We start from the raw sequence: 25,930 nt of genomic DNA on the forward strand, positions 1-25,930 counted from the left end.
AGACAGGACTTTTGAATGGTGTTAATCAAGTTTGTATTTTTTTGGAGAACTTCTGACTAGTGTTTCAAGTGTTCCATTGGGTGTGTCCAACCTGGTGTCACCTACAGAGTTTACACTCAAGTATTGAGTTACCTGAACAATCAGAAGCCAACCTAATGGTGTAAATTAGTTTGCGACTTTGTGCTGGGCCATCTCCTAGGTCTCCTCAGCCACATGCAGCCAGTGGGCCACAGGCTGGGCACACCTGGCGGCTTGCAGCGTTGGCTAGCCACCAACCTCTTACTTGTGTTGCTTACTTTCTGTGGAAATGAAGAAAGTATAACTAATACTGTTTGTTGTGGTGGACAATTGGAGGATGGTAGAGTGTAAGTAAGACTATGAAATGGTAGTCAAAGCTACCTGTGTGACAGTAATACCCATGACGTCAGATATGAGCCACACCGCTAAGCCAGCTGAATATCACCTTACATAAGTGATTTTGAGTGCCTTTAGCCAGCTGGCAGGAGGAGTGCTAATGTTTTCAGAAATCAGAATGCCTAACAGAGGGAGAGATGGCTCAGGGGTTGGGGTGCTTGCCACACTTGTTTAGTAGCCAAGTTCAATTCCCAGCCATCCACATGGTGATCCACAACTGACTGACTCCAGTTCCAAGGGATTCAACACTCTCTTCTCACTTCTGAAGGCACCGAGCACACATCAGGTGTGCAAACATACCTGCTGGCTATGACCTCTGGCTTCTCCACCCACACCCGAATTCCTGAATGACTCCTCAGAGGTTGATTATCTATTAGTAAAGGCCTAGGCCTTAAGCTAGGCTTCTTCCCAGATTAGCTCATAACTCAGTCGTACTAATCTGTATTTATGTTTATACTGTTTTATCATGTGTTTGTTCTCAAGTCCGGATGGCAAATCTCACACCTATTTCCCAGAGTTCCTCTCTCTCCCTCTCTCTCTCTCTCTCTCTCTCTCTCTCTCTCTCTCTGGATGTCCCCCCTTCTGATCCTGTTTCAGTTTATTGGCTATCAGCTTTTTATTTTGACCAATCAGAAGGTGCCTCAGGTAGGCAAGAAGTACCAAAACACATCTTCACACAGTGCATATAAACATTATTCCTACACAACCAAACACTGATAGACATAACATAAAAATTAAAAAAAGAAAAGAAGTGCTGGAGGGATGGCTCAGTGGTTAAGAGCACTCACTGCTCTTCCTGAGGTCCTGAGTTCAATTCCCAGCAACCACATGGTGGCTTACAACCATCTATAATAGGATCCGATGTCTTCTTCTGGTGCGTCTGAAGACAGCGACAGTGTACTCACATATATTAAATAAGTAATAAATAAGTATAAATTATATATATATATATGAAAAGAAAAGAATGCCTGATGGGCCAATAGCATGGAGATAGAGGTCTCACTTTGGTGGCATATAGGAAGCTGGGGGTTTGTCTGAACCACTGAATGAAAACAAACAAAAAAGGAATGTAATCATAGAAAATCTGGAAGGGTCTCAGTTTATGTGACAGTCTTTAAAATATAAGTCTCTGAACCCTTAAAATGTTCATATATATATATGACATAACATAACATAATATATATTATATATTATATATACATATATATACACACACACACACACATACATGTGCATGTGTGTGTTGATACAGGGTCTCTCTGTGTAACGCTGGCTACTCTTGAACTCAGTAAGTAAGCCAAGCTGGTCTCAAACTCAGAGAGATCCTGAGTATTGGGATGCCTGGCTAGAACCAACTGTGACAGTGTTGGTTGTGCAAAGCTGCCAGCCTACAGAAGACTGAAAATGTTAGTGAGAGCCCAGTCAGTTACTTCTGAAGATTTGTCAAAGCCTTCTTTATTATTTTAAATGTGTGTGTGTGTGTGTGTGTGTGTGTGTGTGTGTGTGAGAGAGAGAGAGAGAGAGAGAGAGAGAGAGAGAGAGAGAGAGAGAGAGAGTGAGTTTTGCTATGTAGCCCAGGCTGTCTTCAAACTCACAGCAATCCTTCTGCCTCAGCCTCCTGAGTACTGGTTACAGACATGAGCTACCATACACAGAGTATCCCTTTTTACTTTTTCCCCCTTTGAGACATAGTATTACTATGTAACCCAGGCTGTTCTAGAGATTACAGTCCTCCTGCTTCAGAGTACTGGACTCCTAAATGCTGGGATGTGTGACCTCGTGCCTGGCTCTGACTCTTTTCAATGATATTGTACAATTCCTGTTAGTAATAGCTAAATTTAGCTGTCTACGAGTTTACTCAAGTTTATTCAGATTAATTTTCTAAACTTCAGTGTTACTTATAAAATGAGATAATGCCACATAGCTGACAGAACTGATATGATTAAAATAGCATGCATAATCAGCCTTTTCACTTTTTTTTCTTTTCTTTTCTTTTTTTAGGAGCTGGGGACCTAACCCAGGGCCTTGTGCTTGCTAGGCAAGCGCTCTACCACTGAGCTAAATCCCCAACCACCAGCCTTCTCACTTTTAAAGTGATGCGCACTTTCATATTATCACTGTCAAACCAAGATCTTACATCGCAAGCGTGCAGTTGTGTGCAGACCAAATACGTGACAGTAGCTCTAACACAAAGCTTAGCTTTCTAGTAGGCTCTACAATCTGGGTCTGTATAATGATGTCTGCTCTGTGATGCGCACACAGTGGCAGGAAACCTAACAAACGTCTCATTAGGAATAGATACCTAAGAGTTTCTCTGTCCTTGTCATTAAGCAAGCACTATGTAACTTGGTGTTAAATTCACATTTTTTAGGATATGTGTTTATATCCTAATGTTTTTATATTGCAATGACATCTTCTTGGTGATCGTTCTGAATGTTGTAGGCTGTGGAAAAGCAGGAAGCAGAAGAGGAGGAGTCAGCCGGTCCACTGAACGTGTCCAAAGTCTCTGAAGAAGTTGAAGGACTCCTCACACAGGTGGAGATCTGGGGGTCAGATACCAAATCCATCTTGGATCTTCTTCGACATCAAGACCATGAGGATGGCTCCTCATCGGACATCTTGCAGGTATGGCCATGAGCATGTTTAAGAGGGAACATTCATGATTGGAAACTCGCGTGGGCTTGTGCTTTAAGATAAACAAAACAGGTTAAAGGGTAATTAGTCTGCATTTAGTTTTCCTTATCGGGAAATTTTATAATGGCCGGGACTCTGATCACTGATCCCTCATCACATTGTATGCTTGGAGTGCCCTATATGCGTACGGTCTCATTTCCTGCCTATAATGTGGGGATTATAATATTCTGTTGGAGAGGCAGGAAGATGAGCGCAGTCTGTCTTTGGTGGCTAGCTACAATGGAAACATACGGATTCCGTAATCTGTGCCTTGAAGGTTCTCCCATTTAACCACCATGCCCCCGACTCACTCACTGATGGAGGGTGACTGGCATGTTTGAATTCCATTCTGCATTCATCCTCCAGAGGTTGCCTCGAGTAAGAAGCCATGAGGTGCAGGTGTATCTCGGTATTACTTGGGATAACTGAGGATTTTAACTGAATTCCAGCACAACTGTACCATCAGGGAGCAGGCACGTCGTAACTGGGCCAACATAGGAAGTTTAGGAATAAACATTGCATACTTTTCTACACCTACATTGCTGGAAAGGCCTATATATCTCAACCTGCAATATTTTCATTGTTTGTGAGGGTGATAACTTAGTAGTTTGAAAAGTATTCTTACAAAATAACATTAAAAGAACTTTATCTGCTAGTTTTTTTATTCTGTTTTTTAAAAATTTAGATCATCTGCAGTTTGTTTTAGTGAAAGACATGAAATACATTCCAACATTAAACAGATTCTTAAGATAATTTTAATTTTTTTCTTTAATTACATTTATTTACTTTGGCGAAGGATATCAAAGTAACCTTCAGGAATTGAATCTCTTCTTAAACCACGTGGGTCCCAGGGATTAAACTCAGATCATTAGGGTGGTGACAAACACCCTTACTAACACAGCCATCTTGCCGGCCCTAGAGTATAATTTTTTTGTTTCCATTTCAAATTATTTTAAGACTAATTAAAAACCAATAAAATGATCCTTCTTATAAATAGTAAGAATATAATCATGCTGTAATCACTTCAGTAATTAGAGAGTTAAGTAATCTCTATTATATCAAAATAGTAGATCATATATATTTCATTTATTATTGACTTACTTATATTTTTGGGAGTTGGGTGGGACAGAATTCATGCGGATTGGATGGCCTCACATGCCTGAGCTCCTGAGCCTTCCTGCCTATACGTCCTGGGCGAACACTACAATGCCAGCCCAGAAGGTGTGTTTTAAGATTAGGTGGGCCTCTAAATAACATGCATGGTCTGTTTCTGTTTTTAAAAGAGCTGTGCTTTCACACTTTATACTTTCATATCCACAGAAAACTATCTGTAAGAAGAGAACATTAACTTCCTCGTGTGTCTTGGCCCTGCCTGTGCTCGGTTCCTGGCAGACACAGACATACTTAAAGTCAATGCTAAGGAGTGATTGGGGGTGAGGGAGGAGGCTGGAGAAAGGGGCCTTGTCTTCAGGCACTGCCTCTGTCTGTTCTATGAGCTCGTTTGTTACTTTTTATATGATCAGGAAAGAGAAAAAGTCAGATCTGAAGGGAATGTTCTAATTTCACAAAGATAAAATCGCCACTGTCCCGCTCCGTGGAAACCAGTCAGAGCTGCTTGGGTTCCCTGCCTGACTTCTGGTTTATCATATCCCTCCTGCTCCTGAGATGCTGTTAACTTTTTTTTTATGCTAACTTGAAGGCTAGAAAGTCATTGTTTACATACAATATTGAATTGTCTTTTACATGCTGTATTTGTCAGGGTCCTCTAGAGTCACAGAACTTGTGCATTATCTTATATATTCAGGGAAGTTATTGGAATGAGTTTCAGTCCTCAGTCCAACTTGCCCAACAATGGGCAGCTGTGAATGGGAAGTCCAAGAATCTAGCAGTTGCTCAGTGCTACGAGGCTGGGTGTTTCAGCTGGTCTTCTGTATAAGCTGGAATTCTGAAGAAGTAGGTTATCGGATGTGCTAGCAAGTGCAAGACAAACAGTTCTTCTTCCATTGTCCTTGTGTAGGCTTCCAGCAGAAGGAATGGTCCAAATTAAAGATGTGTACCACCATGCCTGGATTTGGAACTTGCTCTGTCCCAGACTAGCCTTGAACTCACAGACCTGCTAGCCTGTGTCTCCTGGGATTAAAGACGTGTACTACCTTGTCTGGGCCTAAGCTTTTCCTGGCCATTATGCCTCGAACTCTGGATCATGTATGCGCCCTCCATCTCTGGATTGTAGTTCATTCCAGATGTAGTCAAGTTGACAACCAGGAATAACCATCACATGTGCTTATTAGACATGTAATTCTATGTAGTCTGTGTTCTTTCATTTCAGTGTTTCCTTTGGAAATTAACTTTTTTGGGGAGTGTGTGTGTGTGTGTGTGTGTGTGTGTCCCTGCATGTGTGTTACTAAGGACTGAACCTAGGGCCTTGAACATTGTAGGAAGGCACCTGCGATTGAACTATAATCTCAGCCCTTTTGCATTCTTTACTTTAAGAAGGGGTCTCACTAGGTTTCAGACTGGCCTGGAAGCCATTCTGTAACCAAGCAGGCCTGTCTTGGTGACCTCCTGCCTCAGCTTCTTGCTTGGCCAGGACTGCAGCCATGAGACTGGGATTTTCGGAATTTTCTTAATGAATTACATAAGCTCTTTGAACTCTGGTCTGTTTTCATCCCCATGGCAGTAGTTTTTACTAAATTATTAACCTTTTAATAGCGTGTTTTACAGAGGAAGCATGTGCCTTTCTGCAGTCACGTCTTTCTCTACCTGCACTCCTGAGTAGAGCCTGTCGTCGAGCAGCACGCTGATTTTCTTAAAGACGTTGTTCTTCACTGAGGCCTTGTATTTTACAAATCAATTTCTGACCCATCTGGAATTTACCTTTGTATGTTTTAAGACACAGTTGTTAAAAGATTATTTTAGTAGTCGTTTTCTCTAATACCATTTATTGGATCCCCTTCAAGTTTGACTAAGAACAATTTTATTTTTAAAAGTTGTTATTCTCCCAGTTTATTTTTATTGGCATTGTATTAGCTCTAGTTTTTATTTTATTGGAATGTTTATAAAGAATATTCTATCTTTTAGGTTGGGGAATTTTTCTTCTGTGATATTGTTGAAAATATTTTCTGGTCCTTGGAGCTGGGTCTCTTCATCTTCTTCTATTCCTGTTGTTCTTAGTTTAGGTCTTTTCCTGTTATCCCAGATTTCCTGGATGCTTTGTGTCAGGAAGTTTTTAGATTTAACGTTTTCCTTGACTGATGTATCCATTTCTTCTATGGTATCTCCTATGTCTGAGGTTCTCTCTCTCATATCTTGCATTCTGTTGGTGATGCTCTCACCTGCAGTTCCTGTACCTTCCCTGGGTTTTCCGTCTCCAGGATTCCCTCAGTTTGTGTTCTCTTTATTGCTTCTATTTCCATTCTTACATCTTGAACAGTTTTATTCATTTCCCTCACCTGTTTGATTGTATGTTCCTGTATTACTTTAAGGGATTTATTTGTTTCCTCTTTAAAGGCCTCGAAAGTCTTCATGCAGGTGCCCTAAAAAGTGGAATAGGGGCTGTCTAGGTTCCCTGCTGTTGGATTCCCTTTCCCTACCTGGACAGCCTGGTTGGACATCAGTGGGAGAGATGTGCCTACTCCTGCTGGGACTAGATGCCCCAGGGTGGGGTGGTACCCAAGAGGGACTCCCTTCTCTAAGGAGAAGGGGAGGGGGCATAGGGAGAAGGATTTGTAAGGGTAAGACTGGGAAGAGAAGAGGGTAGGGGGCTGTGATCAGGATGTAAAGGGAATAAAGAAAAATTCTATATAAGATCTTGTCAGAATCTGAATGTGTTAATATAGTCGTCCAAATGTTTTAAATTTTATGCTTTATTATTTTACAAATATATTTATTCTTTTTTTGCTTTTTTGGTTGTTGTTTTTTTTTCTGTTTTGTTTTTGTTTTGTGTGTGTGCGTATGTGTGTTTTGAGATATATGGTCCTGGTTGTCCTGGAACTTACTGTATAAACAAGGCTAGTCTCAAACTCAGGATCTGCCTGCCTCTGTCTCCCAAATTCTGGGATTAAAGGAATGTGCCACCTACACTTGGCAAGATTTATGATTTATCTGTGTGTCTGTGGGGGGGGGGCATCTCTGTGTGGTTTCGAGCACATGCTGTTATGACAGAAGAGGGTGTCTTCCTGAAGCTTGAGCTACAGGCAGTTATTAACCATCTGATGTGGGTATTGCGATCCAAACTCAGGTCCTCTGCGAGAGCAGCAAGCGTTCCTTATCTGTGAGCCATTGCTCCTTATTTATTCATATTTTGGGGTAGTACTGCTTGCATTCTAGCTTGGCCTCAAACTTGTGTAAGCTAAGGATGCCCTTATTTCTGATCACAGCTGTGCTCCAGCACTCCTGACTTTCTTTATATGGTAAATGGAACTCAGCTGCACACGTGTAAAGCAGGCACTGTCCCAACTGAGCCATATCCCAAGCTCAAAATGTCTTTAACAAGAACATTTATTAGAATACAAGTTTGCCTCATTCTGGATTAATAGTTATTGTTTTCTAGTTTCCGGACATATGTTAGTGTGTGACTTAGAATATTTACTGCAATCTCTGCTTTGTTTTATAGTATCTTATTGCTAAAGGCTCTGAGCATGAGGAACTTCTGGCCAGAACCGAAGATGCTTTACAGAGGCATGATCAAAGTGCTTCAAACCTGGAGTCCTTCCAAAATGTCCTCAGAGCTGGCCTTCAGGCCAAGATTCAAGAAGCTAAGAAGGGAGTTCAGGTCTCTAGTTAATGCTTTTTATTTAATCAATTTATTGCTAAGAACCAAATGGTTGATGGGTGGGCCAAGAGGAAGATCTGGCCAGAATCTTGGAAATACTTTATAAAAATATTAATTTTACATTATATTTTACTTCCTTATAATGTAGAGCATATTGGAAAACAGAGATGTTTTCAATTATTTATTTATATGCCTGATTATAAGATAAACTACTAGAAAAATTATTGGAAACACAGGAATTTAGTAAGAAGCCGGCTCAGTGGTTAACTTGAGAATTTTTTATTTTCTTCCTTCGCAGATGACCGTGGTAGAATTGTCTGCCGCGCTTAGGAACTTAAGTGATGGACCACTGGAGCTAGACCTGAGGCTGAAGGTGGAGGAGGCACAGAGGGAGCTGGAGTCCTCCATCGCCAGAGCTGAGCAGTTACTTGGGCAAAGAGAGCGCCCTGGTGGACTCACTTCAAAGTACAAGGTGGGCAGCCTGTTCCCATGGAGACGGTTATCCACTCCCCTGTGCTTGAGGCCTACCTGCTGCCTTCAGTGGATTACAGACAGAACTGCTTTTTAACTTGAAAAGTTTTCCCGGTATTAGATGTTGCTCGCCTGATAGTATTAGGAATAAATATTCAAGTAAAGAACAGTACAGAGAGCACAGCTGATTCCAAGATGGAGAAGTTTGGTTTCTCTGGCTTTTTTTTTTTTTTTTTTTTTAGTGTAAAATGAATGTCTTAATTCAGTACAACCCAGGTCCCTGACTTGCTAAGGCTCTAAATGGGGAAAAAAAGTGCACAGAAGCATATTGTTAAACTCTATGAATATAAATACTATTATTAAATTCCTTTGAGAAAATTTTCATAATCATGTACTTATCTGTAACTTAAAGACCCAATAGTGTTGTTTTGTATAGAGAGGGTTTGCTTCTTGTGGAGTTTTTTATTTATTAGTTTCTAGGTGTGTGTGCTTATGTCTGTATTACCCATCCTAGTTTCATTGTGACATTTTCGTGCATGAAAATATTTTTCTCAGCCCCTTCTCACACCCATTGACCTTTCCTTTTCTTAGCTAGTCCTCCCTCCCACGTGAGTCTGTGTGTGTGTGTGTGTGTGTGTGTGTGTGTGTGTGTGTGTCTGGCTGTCTGGCTGTCTGGCTGTCTGTGTCTGTGTGCTTGTGTGTGTGTCTCTGTGTGGTGTATGTGTGGCTCTGTGTCTGTGTGTGTCTGTCTATGTGTGTGTCTGTGTGCACGTGTATCCGTCTCTGTGTCTGTACGTATGTGTTTATGTGTGTCTGTGTGTCTGTTTGTGTCTCGGATGTATCTGTCTCTCTGTCTCTCTGTCTCTGTCTGTCTGTCTGTCTCTCTCTCTCTCTGTCTCTCTCTGTCTGTCTCTCTCTCTCTCTGTGTGTGTGTGTGTGTGTGTGTGTGTGTGTGTGTGTGAGTGGGAGCCTGGACAGCCTTCCAGTGGCACACTCCTGGAATCTCAGAGCTTAGGAGGCTGTGGCAGGAGAATCTTGAGTCCCCAGTCCCCTTTTACACTATCTAGTAGTTGGAGGCCAGCCCGAGCTACATAAGATTCAGAAAAGCAAGAAGTCACTCAGCCAGTTAGTTGCTAAGGTGGATTTCAGAAGAGTCCAGAAAGACTTGTAAAGAAGAAGAGAGATTGGCTGGAGAGATGGCCCATGGTCCAGAGCACCGTTTTTTGCTGAGGACCTGGGTTCGGTTCCCAGAACCTACACTGGGAAGCTTATAACTGCTTGTAATTCCAATTTCAGGTGATCCAATAACCTCTTCTGGCCTCCACAGACACCTACATGCACGTGGTCACACACAGGCACACAAACACACCTGTGCATAAATCAAACACATGAATGAAGAAAAGAGAAAAACAAGTTGAGTTTCTAGGTGCGGGAAGAACATCAGCTTTTGTCCCATAGTCTTTTTTTTTTTTTTTTTTGGTTCTTTTTTTTGGAGCTGGGGACCGAACCCAGGGCCTTGCGCTTCCTAGGTAAGCGCTCTACCACTGAGCTAAATCCCCAGCCCTGTCCCATAGTCTTAATTTGAGGCTGGGGATTCTCTGTTTTGGACTGGCATTTATCGAGTATACATTTTCATCACAGAAGTCAGACCAGCCCCTGGCGGGTACTATCCCGACAGCCCTGAACTCCACTGATGGGAAGGTAGTGTTTTCAGTTATTGGGGAAAATGGCGTGAAGGGTATTTTGATGTGTCTACAGTTGGTGCTTATTAACTGTGTATTGTGTGAATGAACAAGTTTCTATCCTATTTGATTGCCTGATCTTTCCTTCTTCTGTGGACTTCAGCCCTTCTCAGAAACTTCCCAACCTGTTTTTGCTTCTGCTATTCATTGGTTACTTGAGCCAGGTTCCTGCGCTCAGAGAACATGACAGGGAGGAGCCAAGACGGATCCAGCAAGGCTGTCCCCAGCTGTTTCCTGCAGCTTTTTAGGGTGACCTGTCTATGGACTGTCTGTGGCCTGGCCTTGGGCAAGACTAAGTTAATAATGAGGTAATGAGTGGTACTTCCTGGCTATATAACACTGCTCTTGCAGAGTATGAAATATTTGCCACATAAATCCTACAGTAAATTTTTGCCTTAATGTATGCTAACTTGATCGTTTTGAATACCAAGAAGGTAAAGACCTTTCAATAAAACATAGTTTGTAATCTTTTTGAAAGAAGTCAAGCTATGGAAATAGGTCATCAGTCTCAACTTAACTACAGAATGCCCCCTGTGAGTATTCATCACCGTCAACTCCCTCTACGCTCCTTCCTGCTCACGATACATCAAGTTAGCTCAGAGGGTCTGGCAGTATCACCAGATTTTCATAATTTTTCTTTTCAGGAAGCATTGGAAATTCTTAATGCCAATAGCCTGGCCAAGTATCTTCAAGCTGTTGAAGAACTGAAGTGTACCGTTCCTGGCGGCGTGAAGCTACAGTTGGAAGAACAGAGTCGAGATGCGTGTGCCAAGTGGGAGGTGAGAGCCTCAGGGCCTTGGGCTTGTGGCTCTGGTCCTGTGCCCGGTCATCTTCAGAGCTATCACAGGCCTCCTCTGTCTACTCCGTGATAGGTTTGCATTAGAGGTGCTGGTCCCAGGCTGTTTCAACTGGTGTCTCCCTCAGCCTGTGATTCACCCTATAGATCTGAGGGCTGCTGGACGAAGAGGAATGCCTACATGGTTTCTCTCTCCACCTCTCCACAGTATCTCAGCAGCAGCCTGTCTTCTCCAGCATGGGAGGATCATGGCTCTCTCTTCCCTAGGCTTCAGGAAGTCCTCAAGCCCAGGGGCAGAGAAGCTTCCTCCTGCTGCTTTTTGATAGACGGCCTTTTCCTCTTCAGTTTGACTGGTCTAAACTTTCATGCCTGGAGCCATTTAATTTCCCCAGAATGAGAAGTCGGGCATGTTTCTAATTTCCTGACTGGATCCTGACTGAGATAATACAGTGAAGCTGGTGTCCATGCAGACTTCCCTAGGCACGGAGAGGCTTTTGTGGAGGTGAAACTGGGACCCTGGGCAGGTTATTGAACTTTTAGAAACTTCATTGGTAAAATGAGAGTAACACAATTTAACTGGCAGGTTATTACCAAGATTTACATATGTCAAAGAGGATATGTTCAAAAATGATAATTATAATATGAATATATGTGTCTAATGAGTATAGTCAGTTCTCCATATCTTTGGGTTCTGTGTCCATGCATTCAACCAACTGTGGGTCAAAAATGTTTTCGTCTACTCTGAAGGTGTGTGGCCTTGTCTCCCCCACCCTGCCCCCCATCCATGATTCATTAAAGAATACAGTATAACAGCTATTTGCACAGCATTTACATTATGTTAAGAATTATATATAACCTCGAGATGACTTGCAGTGTGTTGGAGAATGTGTGTAGATAATGTGGCACTTTTTCAAAAATGACTTAAGCGTGCTCAGATTTTTAGTATCTCTGTTGGAGAGAGGGTTCTGGACCAAGGGATGTCTATGTAATTAGATTAAAATCTATTAATGCTTTTCAGACAAACTTATTTTTTGTTTTGTTTTCTAGACAGGGTCTCATCTGTAGCCTTGGCTGGCCTGGAATTCACTGTGTAGACTAGGCTAGCTTTGAACTCATAGATATCTACCTGCCTCTGCCCCTCAAGCGATGACTTTGGATGGGCTGTTATTTTAGAACAGTTTTCACTTCAAGGAATCAGTGCAGACAGCTCAGAGAGTTTGAATTTGTCCCAGTGAGTGAGCCAATATGGTGTTTTATTAGCCAAAGCCTGTGCTTCCTCAGATCCATGCTGTCACCTGTGATTCTTTTTGTCTGCCCCCGGACCCCATTCATACATTTGTCATGTATCCTTAGCTTAGATGTCTTTTTAATGTCTATCCTCCCCAGACTGTGGCTTTTCTTTCATTTTCTCTACAGCATCTTTCAGTTTAAAACACATTCTTTTAGTTGTTAGAAAAAGAAATGTGTTTAGGATCTGGGATGTTTTAAAACACTCTTCTCAAAGATAAAGAGGGTGAATGAACAGGTTGTGCAGGCGTTGCTTCCATTTTCTTATTACTATGGCCGGTTCATTGTAACTGGAAAGAGAGACAGTGCATTGTCCCCTTGTGATTAACACACTCTTTTGTCCTTTGCAGCCTCTCCGTCAAGAAATTTCTTTGTATCTCCAACAACTAAAAATAGACATTGAAGAAGGAAAGCTTAGAGACAATATTGCAAAACTTGAAAAGCAAATAAATAAAGAAAAGAAGCTTATCGGTAGAGGGAGGACCAGGGGCCTCCGCAAGGAACACGAGGTAAAGCGTTGCGTGCCCATCGCCGTTTGCCTTCTGTTGGCTGTGTAAGTTCACGGCCTCTGATTGGCTGTGCAAGTTCACGGCCTCTGATTGGCTGTGCAAGTTCACGGCCTCTGATTGGCTGTGTCGTGGAAATCCCTTGAGTCTGCTTACTCCCCTGGTCTCCCCTGGTCAAGTGCTCAGTCTGGGCTCTGACTGGATCCTGTGCTTTCTTCATCAAAAGGGAGAAATCTCAGCCATGAGTTTTTGTTCCACGTTTTGATCATGATGGTTGGGTACTGCCTGCTCCTGAGACTGCTCATCACTACCTCAACCATTGCTGTAGAACAGATGGTTTTATAAGGATATGGGGTCCCTTGCTGTAGTACAGATAGTTTTATAAGGATATGGTGTCCCTAGCTGTAGTACAAATAGTTCTTTAAGGACATGGGGTCCTCAAAAGTAGAGCTTTTGTGAAAATGAGCTAATCGATTCATGTAGGAACCTGGGGGCCAGCCTGATGACTTCTTTTTGTCTGCAGCCTATTTGAATGGGTCTGTGTGTTTGATAGGGCTCAGTCCTCTTTGCATTTCTTCTTAACTGTCAGTTTCTGAGGCTCTCACAATGTTACTCTTGCTTGCACAGACATCTAGATACCTATTATATATGTATATATACACATATATGCATATGATATATAAGATATATGTGTATAATATATACGTATATGTAACATATATCTGTAACACGTATATATTTATATATGGAGCTATAGTTTTACTATCCTTTACAAATTTTTTCCCATTTTCCTTAATGTTTTAGTTTTTGGAAAGGACAGTCTGCAGTTTTCACTACTTGAGTCCATCCTTACTATGCAATTTTATAAGACTATTTGTCTGTTTATGGCTGTGCCCAAGTCTTTCTCTGGCAGACCCCCTCTCCAACCCCCATCTCTACTGTCTGCTCCTGCCTGATAGGCATCACGGGTATTCTCGGTGACTTTAGGTTCCTGGGTCTGGAATGGAGCCTGTAACCTCGCCTCTCACACTTTCACACTTTGCTCCCTTCCCTTCTCAGCATCAGGCTGGGCTGTGCCCACGGTCTTCTCCTTCCCCTTCTCCCATTCATCTGAGCTCAGTTACTGAGAAGCAGATTCCGTTAGCACAGCAGTGTCTCCTCTCCCCACCCTGTTGCCACTTCCCTTATGTCGTTAGGAAGAAAGTGGCTTGATCATCTTTCACCACAACAGTTTGCTGGTTTGTGGGGTAGGGAACGGCGCTGGGGATTGAAAACCAAGGCATCATGCACATAAGATGGGCACTCTACCAACTCAGAGATAGCCCCGGGCCCCAGAACTAGCCTTTCGAGGCACAGATCCCATTTTACTGCCTCCCAGTGGTAACCCTCTCCCCTCTCCAAGGATGGCCCTAAGATCTTCAGAAGGATCCAGGACATCCCTCTGGTGTCCCTCTCCTAGCCTGGGTACTCCAACAGCAGCAGGGACCTGTGCTCTCAGAACATTTACTACCTGTCATCTTCTGTCAGTGGTGGAGATGACTTCTCTGTGATAGCTGTGCTAAGTGTCAGCTTGACAGAAGCAGAGTTACCTGTGAGATGCGTCTCCGGGCATGCCTGTTGGGGGGTATCTGGATTGACAGATGTGTAAGGCTGTTCCGTAGACAGGGGATTCTGGACTGTTAGGTGGAGGAAGTGAGCTCAGTGCTAGCTATTCTTTCATTTCCTGGTGGTGGGAGCAGTGTGACCAGCTACCCCCAGCTCTGCTTCCTATCCTTCCTGCTATGATGGAGTATACTTGGAACTGTGAGATAAACTAAACCCTTCCTCCTTAAGTTGCTTTCGTCAGGATGTCTGGCTATATCCACAGGAAGAGAATCTAAGACAATCCTCCAGTCACCCTTAGAGATCTCCTCGTCCTTTTCCACATCCAGCTGGGATGGCTCCCTCTGTGAAGCAGGCAGGTGGCGGTGTCCTCATAACATCATGAAGTTACAGACCATTATTTGCATGTCAGTTACTGAAATGGGACTCTTTTAGGGCCGACTCCCTCATTGCTTTTCCCTCGTCCCTGTAACCATACTCAACGCACAACAGACAATGGTCCATAAACCCGTGACGGTTCATAAATCCGTAACCATACTCAGCGCATAGCAGGCAGTCCATAAAAGAGCATGCTGTCAGAGTCACACACACACCGGGAGTTTCATTTGCCCTCAGCTGAAGCCCGGCTTTCCCCTCCTCCCCCAGGCTTGCTTTTCTCCGGAAAGTATTGAGTGCCAGCTCGAACACCATGTGGGTGTCCTGAGGGTGCTGTGCGAAGAGCTGGCTTCACCAGAGGATCAACAAGAACTGAAGAGAGCACTCCGAGATTATGAACAAAAGATAGAGAGACTTCTGAAATGTGCCTCTGAGATTCACACCACCCTCCAGTCTTCCCAGGGAGGGGCGCTGAAGGAAAGGTTAGTGCTTCGTGAGAAGAGCGGTGACTCAGAACAAAGCCAGAAGAAGCCGTTTGCACGATCAAATGACATTGGATGATCATGGCCGTTTTAGGTTCCATATTCCTCCCCATTCTATTTTAATATGGAATCGTGATTCCTTCCTAGGGCTGCCTTGATCACAACTGAGAATGGCGGAAGGGATGCCCATGGAGAGGCAGCGCATGGCAAGGCACCACTCGAGATACCAGATAATCAGCTGTCGACTGAAAAGGTGTTAAATGGGGTGACATATTTCACAAATAGACTCCATATAGGTTCAGTGGGCAAGCATCTGGTTCTCATGAGCATCAGTCTAATCATCACTTAAGCTTTCCCACTTTATGAAAGGAAAGGAAGGCTGCTCCTCAGAGAGTCAGAACGATGGCAACCAAAGCTGCGGTGTGCCTAGCAATCTACCGAGAGTGTCCCAGGGACTCTGAGTGAATCCTGAGGACAAATTGTGTCTGCTACTGCTGAGGTGAAGGAGGCTGGCCTCGGTCATCACAGACAGCCGCATATGTTGAGATGAACAGGCTCATTTAGCTTCTCGGTAGAATGAATTCTGTTTCCCTTGGGAATTGGATTTGCTAAATTGCTGAAGGCAGGGAGGCTGGCATTTGACACATACCACAGTGCGGGGATGAGGAACGCTTGTGTTCAGGGCTTTCACCTTTGACTGAGCCCGTGAGGTCTGGTGCAGGTCAGCACAGGAACCTGACAATATTCCTTTATCAGTTGGGAGGCCGCAGTCGGCACAGTAGGTGTCGTCTGTGTGAGAAGGTTTTGCTCCGAGCAGAGACATTTCAAGGACTTGTATTCTTCCCTGATTCTGGATATGAAGAACCATCCCTGAGCATGAAGCATTTAAGTTTGCAGACATGTAAATGTGTTTAAGTAATCGTCTTTACTATTTTGCATATTTGCTTAGGCGATGGAACCCATTAAGAATTTTAGCCAGACGTCAGAATTAAAGCCTCAGCAAGAAGAAAGCATTTTGGAGAAGGAAGGAAAGGATTGCAGTGCTTCTCTGAATGACTTACAGGAGAGGTAACTTCCTTGTAAACAGTGAGCATCACTGAAAATCCTTCACCAGTGACAGGCAGCATGCGATATATATGATACATATACATGTATATATCACACATATAATATGTGATCTAGATCGTATATATGTGATATGTAACACGTATGTATATGATATATAAATTTATATAGCGATATATGCACAATATGATATATCTATACATTTATATGTATGGTAAATATACACATACAACATGTATTTATATACAGACACACACACACTTATTTGTAGCATGCATGTGTGCATGTGTGCTTGGTGGCAGGTACCTTTAACAACTAAGCCATCTTGATACCCCTGCCTTTTACAAAAATTTATTTATTCATTTGTGATGTGGGTGTGTTGGTGGGTGCGGTGTGTGGAAACAGAGGACACCTTATAGGAGTCCTTCCACCATGTGGGTCCTGGGAATCAAAGTCAGGTCATCAGGCTTGGCTGCAGGTGCCCTTACCCACTGAGCCATCCTACCCGTCCATGTATTTTTAAGACTTGGTATTATTCTCTAGTTGTAATTTTGGCATGTGGTTCTGATTTAAGCAGAAATTCCTTGGGCATTTCTGTATGCATAATTGATAGTAATTAAGTTTTAAAATTTTTAATTTTAATGTTTTCAATTCATTTAAACTTTTTGGTTGAACAAGCGAGAAATGGGTTTCCCTGAGACATTCATGCAAATGCATACATACATATCTCATTATACTCTGCTCTGCCCTCTCTACCCCTTCCCCATGCTAAGTCATGGAACACTTAAATTTCCCCCAGGTATGACACACAAAGGGCGATCCTTGAGCGACACCTGCAAGACAGCGAGTCCAGGGTCACGTCGGACTTTCCCGGGGAGACTGAGAGAAGCAGCGCCTGCCTGCAGGGTAAACTGACAGATCTGCAGGTAAGTTCTGAGCATTACTCCTCACTGCAGCAGGTTACACCCATGAATATAGCTGCGGCAGCTTGTAGAGGTCACGTGCAAGGTGTCTCTTTGTCAGACGGCATTTCTCATCTCCCTCTTGCCTGGATTTGTTTTCAAGTATAAAAGCCAGGACAGACTTTGGTTCAGGGTCTTCATTTATTGCCTTGTGGTCTAATTTTCAGTGTCCTCCCATCTCCTGCAGGGTCTTCCCACTTCCTTCAGGGTCCTCCCACTTCCTGCAGGGTCTTCCCACTTCCTGTAGTGTCTTCCCGCTTCCTTCAGGGTCCTCCCACTTCCTGCAGTGTCCTCCCACTTTCTGCAGTTTCCTCCCACTTCCTGCAGTGTCCTCCCACTTCCTGCAGTGTCCTCCCACTTCCTGCAGGGATCTCCCATTTCCTGTAGTGTCCTCCCACTTCCTTCAGGGTCCTCCCACTTCCTGCAGGGTCTTCCCACTTCCTGCAATGTCCTCCCACTTCCTGTAGTGTCCTCCCACTTCCTGCAGGGTCCTCCCACTTCCTGTAGTGTCCTCCCACTTCCTACAGTGTCCTCCCACTTCCTGTAGTGTCCTCCCACTTCCTGCAGTTTCCTCCCACTTCCTGCAGTGTCCTCCCACTTCCTGCAGTGTCCTCCCACTTCCTGCAGTGTCCTCCCACTTCCTGCAGTTTCCTCCCACTTCCTGTAGTGTCCTCCCACTTCCTGCAGTGTCCTCCCACTTCCTGTAGTGTCCTCCCACTTCCTGCAGTGTCCTCCCACTTCCTGCAGTGTCCTCCCACTTCCTGCAGTGTCCTCCCACTTCCTGTAGTGTCCTCCCACTTCCTGCAGTTTCCTCCCACTTCCTGTAGTGTCCTCCCACTTCCTGCAGTGTCCTCCCACTTCCTGTAGTGTCCTCCCACTTCCTGCAGTTTCCTCCCACTTCCTGCAGTGTCCTCCCACTTCCTGCAGTGTCCTCCCACTTCCTGCAGGGATCTCCCATTTCCTGTAGTGTCCTCCCACTTCCTTCAGGGTCCTCCCACTTCCTGTAGTGTCCTCCCACTTCCTTCAGGGTCCTCCCACTTCCTGCAGGGTCCTCCCACTTCCTGCAATGTCCTCCCACTTCCTGTAGTGTCCTCCTACTTCCTGCAGGGTCCTCCTACTTCCTGTAGTGTCCTCCCACTTCCTGCAGTGTCCTCCCACTTCCTGTAGTGTCCTCCCACTTCCTGCAGTTTCCTCCCACTTCCTGCAGTGTCCTCCCACTTCCTGCAGTGTCCTCCCACTTCCTGCGGTGTCCTCCCACTTCCTGCAGGGATCTCCCATTTCCTGTAGTGTCCTCCCACTTCCTGCAGTGTCCTCCCACTTCCTGTAGTGTCCTCCCACTTCCTGCAGGGTCCTCCCACTTCCTGTAGTGTCCTCCCACTTCCTACAGTGTCCTCCCACTTCCTGTAGTGTCCTCCCACTTCCTGCAGTTTCCTCCCACTTCCTGCAGGGTCCTCCCACTTCCTGCAGTGTCCTCCCACTTCCTGCAGTGTCCTCCCACTTCCTGCAGTTTCCTCCCACTTCCTGTAGTGTCCTCCCACTTCCTGCAGTGTCCTCCCACTTCCTGTAGTGTCCTCCCACTTCCTGCAGTGTCCTCCCACTTCCTGCAGTGTCCTCCCACTTCCTGTAGTGTCCTCCCACTTCCTGCAGTGTCTTCCCACTCAATTCAGCATTCTCTTGGTTTCCTGGTTTCCTTCTTTTTATTAAGCAGCTCTTGGCCAACACCTGCCATCTGGCTCCTCTGTTTTTCATGGAGGGGGCTGAACTCATCAGATCTTTGGTGGATTAAACAAGTTTTTAGTTTGGTTAAGACATGGTTAAGACTTGAGACTTCCCAGTGACTGAATGATGAGTTGGTTGGAAATGCACATGTGTCTCCAGGAAAGTGAAGAACAAGTGAGCCTGTTAATCCTTCAGCAGGATTCTCTAAGGAGCCTTAACTAGAGGGCTGGAGAGAGCTCAGGGGACACAGACACTTACTGCTCTTGTAGAGGATGCAGGTTCCTCCCTCCCTCTCTCTCTCTCTCTCTCTCTCTCTCTCTCTCACACACACACACACACACACACACACACACACACACACACACACACAGAGAGAGAGAGAGAGAGAGAGAGAGAGAGAGAGAGAGAATTTAAAAGAAAAAACATGCTAAGAAACTGAATTAGAATAGTACAGAAATACAAAGCTTAATTAAAAGCCACAAATTAATTTCATTCACTTATTGGAGGGGGGCAAGGTTTTACTATGTAGATCAGGCAATCCTTGTTCATACAGATCAATCTACTTCTGATTTGTGAATGTTGTAATTGAAGGTTTGTCGCCTGTCATCCCTCCCCATCTTTCATTGATTTCTTACATATAGAAACACTTATTTCATTCCAAGTTTTCTTTGAGTTTAGAATGTAACAATTTAGTACTCAAAATAGAATAGCTTTTACTGCATTTGTGTGTGTGCCTGTGTGTGTGCGTGTGTGTGCGTGCATGTGTGTGTGCATGTGTGTGCATGTGTGTGTGCGTGTGTGCGTGTGTGTGTATGTGTGTGTGCATGTGTGTGCATTTGTGTGTGTGCCTGTGTGTGTGTGCATGTGTGTGTGTGTGCATGTGTGTGGTGTGCATGTGTGTGCATGTGTGTGTGTGCGTGTGTGTGCATGTGTGTGTGCGCGCGTGTGTGTGTGCATGTGTGTGTGTGCGTGCGTGCGTGCGTGTGTGTGTGTGTGTGTGTGTGTGTGTGTGTAGGTTGTGCATGTCACAGCATTCATGTGGTCAGAGGACAGTTTGCCTGAGCTGGTTCTCTCCTTTCTCCAGTGAGTCCCGGAGGAACAGACTTGGTGATAGGTACCCTATCTGTTATCTTCCTTGCTAGTCCCTGAGTGAGAGTTCTTTACCATTGTGCCCTATAGAATAGCTCCTATCCCTATAGGCTCGGATAGGCTGGCGAGTGTCTCCATTTGTGAGAGAATGGTAACTGAGCCTTTGATCTATGACTGGAGACAGTGTTTCATTTATCTCACTTAGGTTTTACAGGCTGACACTGATGCTTGCTGGGATGAGTTCGAAGTCACTTCACTGAATTTAAAAAGTCTGGTGAGCGACACGGAGAAGCCTGTGCTAGCCCAGGAGAGAGACTTACTAAAGGGGAGTGAACAGGCTCTTCATGTTCTTCTTAACACCAGGTATACCTCAGGTTTGCTAACCAAGGACTTGGTGCATGGCTTAGTGTGTAAGTTACCTTAAGCGAGACTGTCACTCCACTGTAATATCTTAGGTAGTTATCACAGCCCGCTTTAGATCTGTGGGTTTGGGTTTTAATGTGTTGGTTTATATATGCCATTGTGTATGTTTTACTGGGTAGCCATTCCTTGGGGGAATGGCGGGGTTAGGATGTTTTTATAGGGTAGCTTTTACCATTTTTCCATCTTTTCGTCACCTCTGGTTTGTTTTTACCCCAGAATGGAGTCCCTGGAGATGGCACTGCAGATAGTGCTGCCTCTGGAGAAGGAGTGCTCTCTCCTGTGTGCCTCTGACCTGTCCCTCTGCACAGTGGCTGTCCAGGACCTGCATCCCCTTGAGATTGATGGTGTCTACCAGAACCTGCGGGTGAATAAATTCTCACACCATATTTACAAGACCTTCCATTCTTCAGAGACGTTCAAAGATTGTTAAACGTTTTTTAATCATAGTGTAGATTTAGAATATAAACTGTGATATAAATACCTTGATGATTTAGACTTGCTATTCATATCTGGTTTCTTCTATCCATTGAAATTTAGAGGTAGGTACTAAGGTGTAGTGGGATATTTTATTTCAACTTGGAATAAAGCCTTTCTTAGGAATGTCTTTAGTGACTGAATTTCTAAACATTGTATTTGACTCAGGCTGAGGCTGGCATATTCAGTTTACTCATCCTGAATCCCATTTAAATACCCCTCCCATTGCTGCCAGACCGGGCCCTTCACTGTTGGTCTGTAATGATTTTCTGTGAAGTATTAGATCCACATACTTGGTTTATTTTGGGGAATCCAAGCATGAGGAAGGTGTCAGGTAAGGAAACAGTTGGCGTCAACTCATTTGCCATTAAAATGTTTGCTGATTCGGAAAAGTTCAGGTTTGGTTAAACTCAGAAACATTGTAGATCACGGTCAGCACTCAGTTTTTCCCCTCTGTGTGTGTGTGTGTGTGTGTGTGTGTGTGTGTGTGTGTGTGTGTGTGTGTGAGAGAGAGAGAGAGAGAGAGAGACAGAGAGAGAGAGACAGAGACAGAGACAGAGACAGAGACAGAGGGTGAGTGAGGGAGAGCATATGAACATGAATGATGAATGAATGGACACAGGTGCTCATACGTGTGCATGGTGCACGGCATTCAACCCAGGGCTTCTCCTTCTCACTGTTTTATGGTTTTATTTTGTTTTATTTTAGGATATCCAAGATTCCATCGCAAAGCAGATTAGAATCTGTACCAATTTGGAAGAGCCGAGTGTCTCCGTACCAAGGGAGTTACACACACTAGATCAGTGTATGATCCAGGACATTGTGCTGAAGTGCAGACTCCAGCTGGAGACCATGAACCAGAAGGTAGAGATGAGGGAGGATGCCCTGGATGCTCTGGAAGGGTTTTTGGCCTCTCTGAGAGCAGCTAAGCTCTCTGCTGAGCTCCCTGCAAACCCTCCTGCCTCAAAAACCCCAGAAGATACCCCGGCAGTGAGTAGTGCAGAGGAAGACATTCTCCTGATGAAAGAGAAGGCCAGGCTGTTGGATGAACGCTTAAGGACACTTGGCATCAACATTAAGGATGCCGAGGAAGGGGAGAGTACCACCTGTGAAAGACTTGTTGGTGCATTGTCAGTAAACTTAGCAGCCATGGGTGGCCAGAGAAAAGAGGAAGGACCTACTGAGGACAAGAAGTTACTGGAAGCTTGTAGTTCCAAAACTCATGAGCTCTTTAAAAACATTCAAGACATCCAGAATCAGATCAGTAAAATTGGCCTTAAGGATCCCACTGCTCCAGCTGTGAAGCATCGGTAAGAAAGGGGTTCTCTGTCATCTGTGTTGACACTCGTGGTACTTTCAACACTTCTGGATCTTCTGTTTCTGTCTCATCCCTCTAACTGTTCAGTGTTCAGCATTCCTTCCAATAGACTTTCACATAAATTTACTTTTTATTGGTAAGGTTCCTCTACAAATGTTCATATTTTCCTCTGCAATGTGTCATGGACATGGGACAGTGGAAGAAGACATGGGTAAAGGACATAGTTCTTTTCAAGCTCCTTCATTCTTTGTGTTCATTGTGGTGTTCCCTTAAGGGTAAAAGCCTAGCAGGTCTTCCAGAGTTCATATTTGCCTCAGTTGCTCATCTTAGTTACAGTTTATCATCCTTGTGATAAAAGATGGACAGAGGGGCTCCACAGAAAAAGCATTATTGGCTTGCCCTTTGGGTATTAAGTAGGTCAGGGCAGGGAGGAAATCCTGGCCTTCGTTGTTCAAGGCCAACTGCAGTCAGGAAGCAGAGAGTCAAGGATATTAGTGTTCAGCTCATTGTCTCGTTTTGATCCAGTACAAGGACCTCAGCCTCGGAATGATGTTCCCCACGACTGGTGTGGGTCTTCATGTCTCATTTATTCTAGTCTAGGTCACCAGCACAAGTGTGGGGCAATTCTTGGTCCTGTCAAGTTGATGATATCAGCCGTCAAAAAAAAAAAAAAAAGAAAAAAAGAAAAAAGAAAGAGACGGTAATAGAAGGCTACATGCCATCCCATGTCCCTGTACTCCCTTAGTTCTTTGGTCATCTCCAGCCCTCCCAGCAGGGTTAGAGCTCTGCTGAGTTTAAGGAGGCATTGTGGGAAACTGAATGAGATTGGCAGTATTCAGCATTCCAAATATGGCCGCCAGCTCATGAATGCTGACCTATTAGCAGGAGTTGCTTCTGTAGAGTCTTCCTCTTCTTTCCAGATCTTTCTCATTCTCTATCACTGTAGTTTCTCTAGCTTGGTGGTCTCTTTAGAGATTTACCTCACCCAAGCCAAGTCCCTTAGTATATTTAAATATGCCCTTCCTTCCAGATTCCAGCTCAGGCCCAATGAGACTTTCATCCTCAGAGTGCCTTAGAGTTTGTAATAAGGTTTGGAACCGATCATTTGTGTGGTTATTACTTCAATACGTTTTAATTACATGTGTACCAAAATTGATGGATATTAATGTATGAATTGTTTATAAATGAAAATTGCATATTCATGTAGCTACAATAGGAAAAGTATTCTACAAATATGCATTCTGTGCTAGACAGTTTTGGGAATTGGGAATACAGCAGTTAACAAAGTAGACAGAAAGTTCTTGGCTTTTCTAGAGCTTAGCTTACCTTGGGAGGGCTAAGGCATGTAGTGCGACTGGCGGTCAGAATCCTGAAAAAGGCAAAGAGGAAGAGGTCTCGATGGCTGGATGAGTGATCAGGGGCAACATCACTGTGGACATGCTCCGAACACCAAATAAGGTATAAGAGCAAACCTTGTGATCACCCTGAGGAAGAGCCTTCTGGGCTGAGGGACCAGTAGTTACAAATCCAAGTGTCATTGTGAAGAGGTGAGAAAGGACAGCACTGAGGAATGATGTGTCACAGCAGTGATAGGGCTTAACTCATATTGGCTTTCTCTGAGTGACCTGATGTCATTCAAGGGTTCTAAGTAGCAGAAAGTGACAAAGTTTTGACCTTAACTGGTTCCCTGATAGAAGCCTGCCCCAGCAGTTGTTCTGTCTTCTTCTTGGTTCTTCTTGAGGCAACAGAGGGGAAAGAGAGTCGATGGGGTTAAGACTTGGGCTTACAAGTAATAAAATGTAGGAAGATAATAATAATAAAACATTTACCTGCCTTGAGTCTAACTAGCTGACACGCCTGTCTGAGTTCTTCTGAGGCCAGGGATTGTTTGGCAACGTATCATAAATAAGTGGAAAGATTTATCACTGTTGCTCCTTTCTCTGGCGAGAATCAGCCAGAAACCTCTCTGGATAAGCTGGTTAACTCTTTGTGAACCAGAGAGGAAGAAAAGGAAAAGAATTAAGATGCTATATACAGGCAAATATACACAGACACATGCATATTCAAACATTCATACACCCACACTCTGGCCGGGTCCAACCATCTTTCACAATTAACTCCACAATTATTCATGCTTGCTTACACATATACACATATACTCAATACATAAGCATATAGACAAGCAGATGTACACATTTGGATGGATGGATGGATGGATGGATGGATGGATGGATGGATGGATGGATGGATGGGGCAAAGCTACTCCAGCCAAACCATTCAACCAACAACCAACCCAACTTTCCTTCTTTTCTCTGGTCTTTTTATGCCTTCTTAGACAAACAGTTCTTTAGAAAGTTACCTCAGAGATAAAATGTCACATAAAATGGGAGTTAGAGAAGGATGTTGGTATTAAGTTCAAAGCACTGTTTCATATAATCATTATAAGTTCAAAGCAACAGTTTTTACATGTCCTTGCTTTATCACAGTGCACACCTGTGACTTTATCCTGGGGCCTAAATGTTTTTCCTCGAACACAATATTGTCCCAGGTCTATTTCTCTTTTTTAGTGTAATTATGAAAGCTCACTGTATTTCTTATTATGCAGCCTTTATTTAACTATTCTGAGGAGTGGGCACATTCTATTCTTGATTGTAACTTCATTCCATCTTTCTAGCAACTGTGACCATCTCTAAAAACTTTCTAAAATTATTTGAATCAATTCAGGAATTCTATAGAATTATCTATTTTTCTGTATAGCACCACTACAAGATAGTACACCTTTGTAGGTCTGCAGAGATCTGCTCAAAAGGGTGGGCTAGCACCTAGTGATAGTTATATATTTAATAATGACCACAGGAAAAGCATATTAATAGCAAGAATCTTTCCTAAAATGGATTTCTCCTGGGCCTTGCCTACCGGAGCCGTTGTAGATTTTAATCCAAGGCAGACCAGCTCCGGGAGATCACTTGCTGGTTTTTAGCTTTTCCTATGATAGCTCCTGACATTTCTCAATACTGATGTAACAAAAACTGTGGACCCTGGAAGACACTGTCCAGATGAGGGAGGGGTAATGGAAGCATGGACCAGTCGAAAGCGTTTAGATGCTGTATGCTAGAGGAGTGGAGTTACCATTAATGGATGGAAAGACTGACGTCTTCCAGCTGTTGAATGACAGAGGGGCTGTGCTTCCTTTTAGAAATGATAGGTCTGAAGTACCGCTTTGACCTTGTAGTTCCCAGATGATGTAAAGCTGAAAGGTGTCAGGAGGAAGGTCTAAGTTAGGGAGTCGCACTGAGGTCCTCAGTTGCTGTTTAAAGTCATGGTGTTGATAGAAACTGCCGAAGGGCTGAGCTTAGATGCAAGAGAAGTGCAAGCCACACCTTCAAGGGTCCTCTGAGGTAAGAGATCAGGGTAATGAGGAAGACCCAGCTGAAGATAAGGAGCATTGGGGAGATCAAAGTGCCTCGGGAGGAAGCGACCATCCTTGTGAAACACTGCTGGCAGGTGGAGGAGGATGAAGACCTAGACAGTGGGAAGGTGCTGGGGTCTCAATTCCAGTTTGGATGAAGGAGTAGTGGAGGGTGAATCAGAGGCAGGGAGGCAGAACCTGAGCTGTTGCAGCTTATTTTCAGGTGATGGGACTCTTTCTCCAAGATGGGTTTGCATGATAAACCCTTAGTTGGATGACTCCTTTTAGAATTGGGAGAGCTTTTTATATATGAGGTATATGATGTCCCACTGTTTCCTTCCTCCTTGGC

The 25,930-nt window shown here is 44.0% G+C and overlaps 1 protein-coding gene across 16 annotated transcripts in view; it reads left to right on the plus strand.

The window, feature by feature from the left end:
* The window catches only part of Syne2 (spectrin repeat containing nuclear envelope protein 2), a 311,183-nt gene that overhangs the window by 100,134 nt on the left and 185,119 nt on the right, over nucleotides 1–25,930 (plus strand). For all 16 annotated transcript variants that reach the window (XR_015622059.1, XR_015622060.1, NM_001427326.1 and 13 more), the window contains 12 exon segments: nucleotides 2,857–3,039; nucleotides 7,703–7,861; nucleotides 8,160–8,333; nucleotides 10,719–10,853; nucleotides 12,508–12,666; nucleotides 14,911–15,122; nucleotides 15,270–15,375; nucleotides 16,072–16,190; nucleotides 16,987–17,113; nucleotides 20,163–20,320; nucleotides 20,597–20,744; nucleotides 21,563–22,164. Coding sequence is in view for 14 of the 16 variants with exons in the window: in NM_001427326.1 (NP_001414255.1) it covers nucleotides 2,857–3,039; nucleotides 7,703–7,861; nucleotides 8,160–8,333; nucleotides 10,719–10,853; nucleotides 12,508–12,666; nucleotides 14,911–15,122; nucleotides 15,270–15,375; nucleotides 16,072–16,190; nucleotides 16,987–17,113; nucleotides 20,163–20,320; nucleotides 20,597–20,744; nucleotides 21,563–22,164 (2,282 nt within the window). In the remaining 2 variants the exon portion in view is untranslated.

The sequence above is a fragment of the Rattus norvegicus genome, chromosome 6 (assembly GCF_021556685.1).
Source record: "Rattus norvegicus strain SHRSP/BbbUtx chromosome 6, alternate assembly SHRSP_T2T, whole genome shotgun sequence".
In the NCBI taxonomy this organism is placed as follows: Eukaryota; Metazoa; Chordata; class Mammalia; order Rodentia; family Muridae; genus Rattus; species Rattus norvegicus.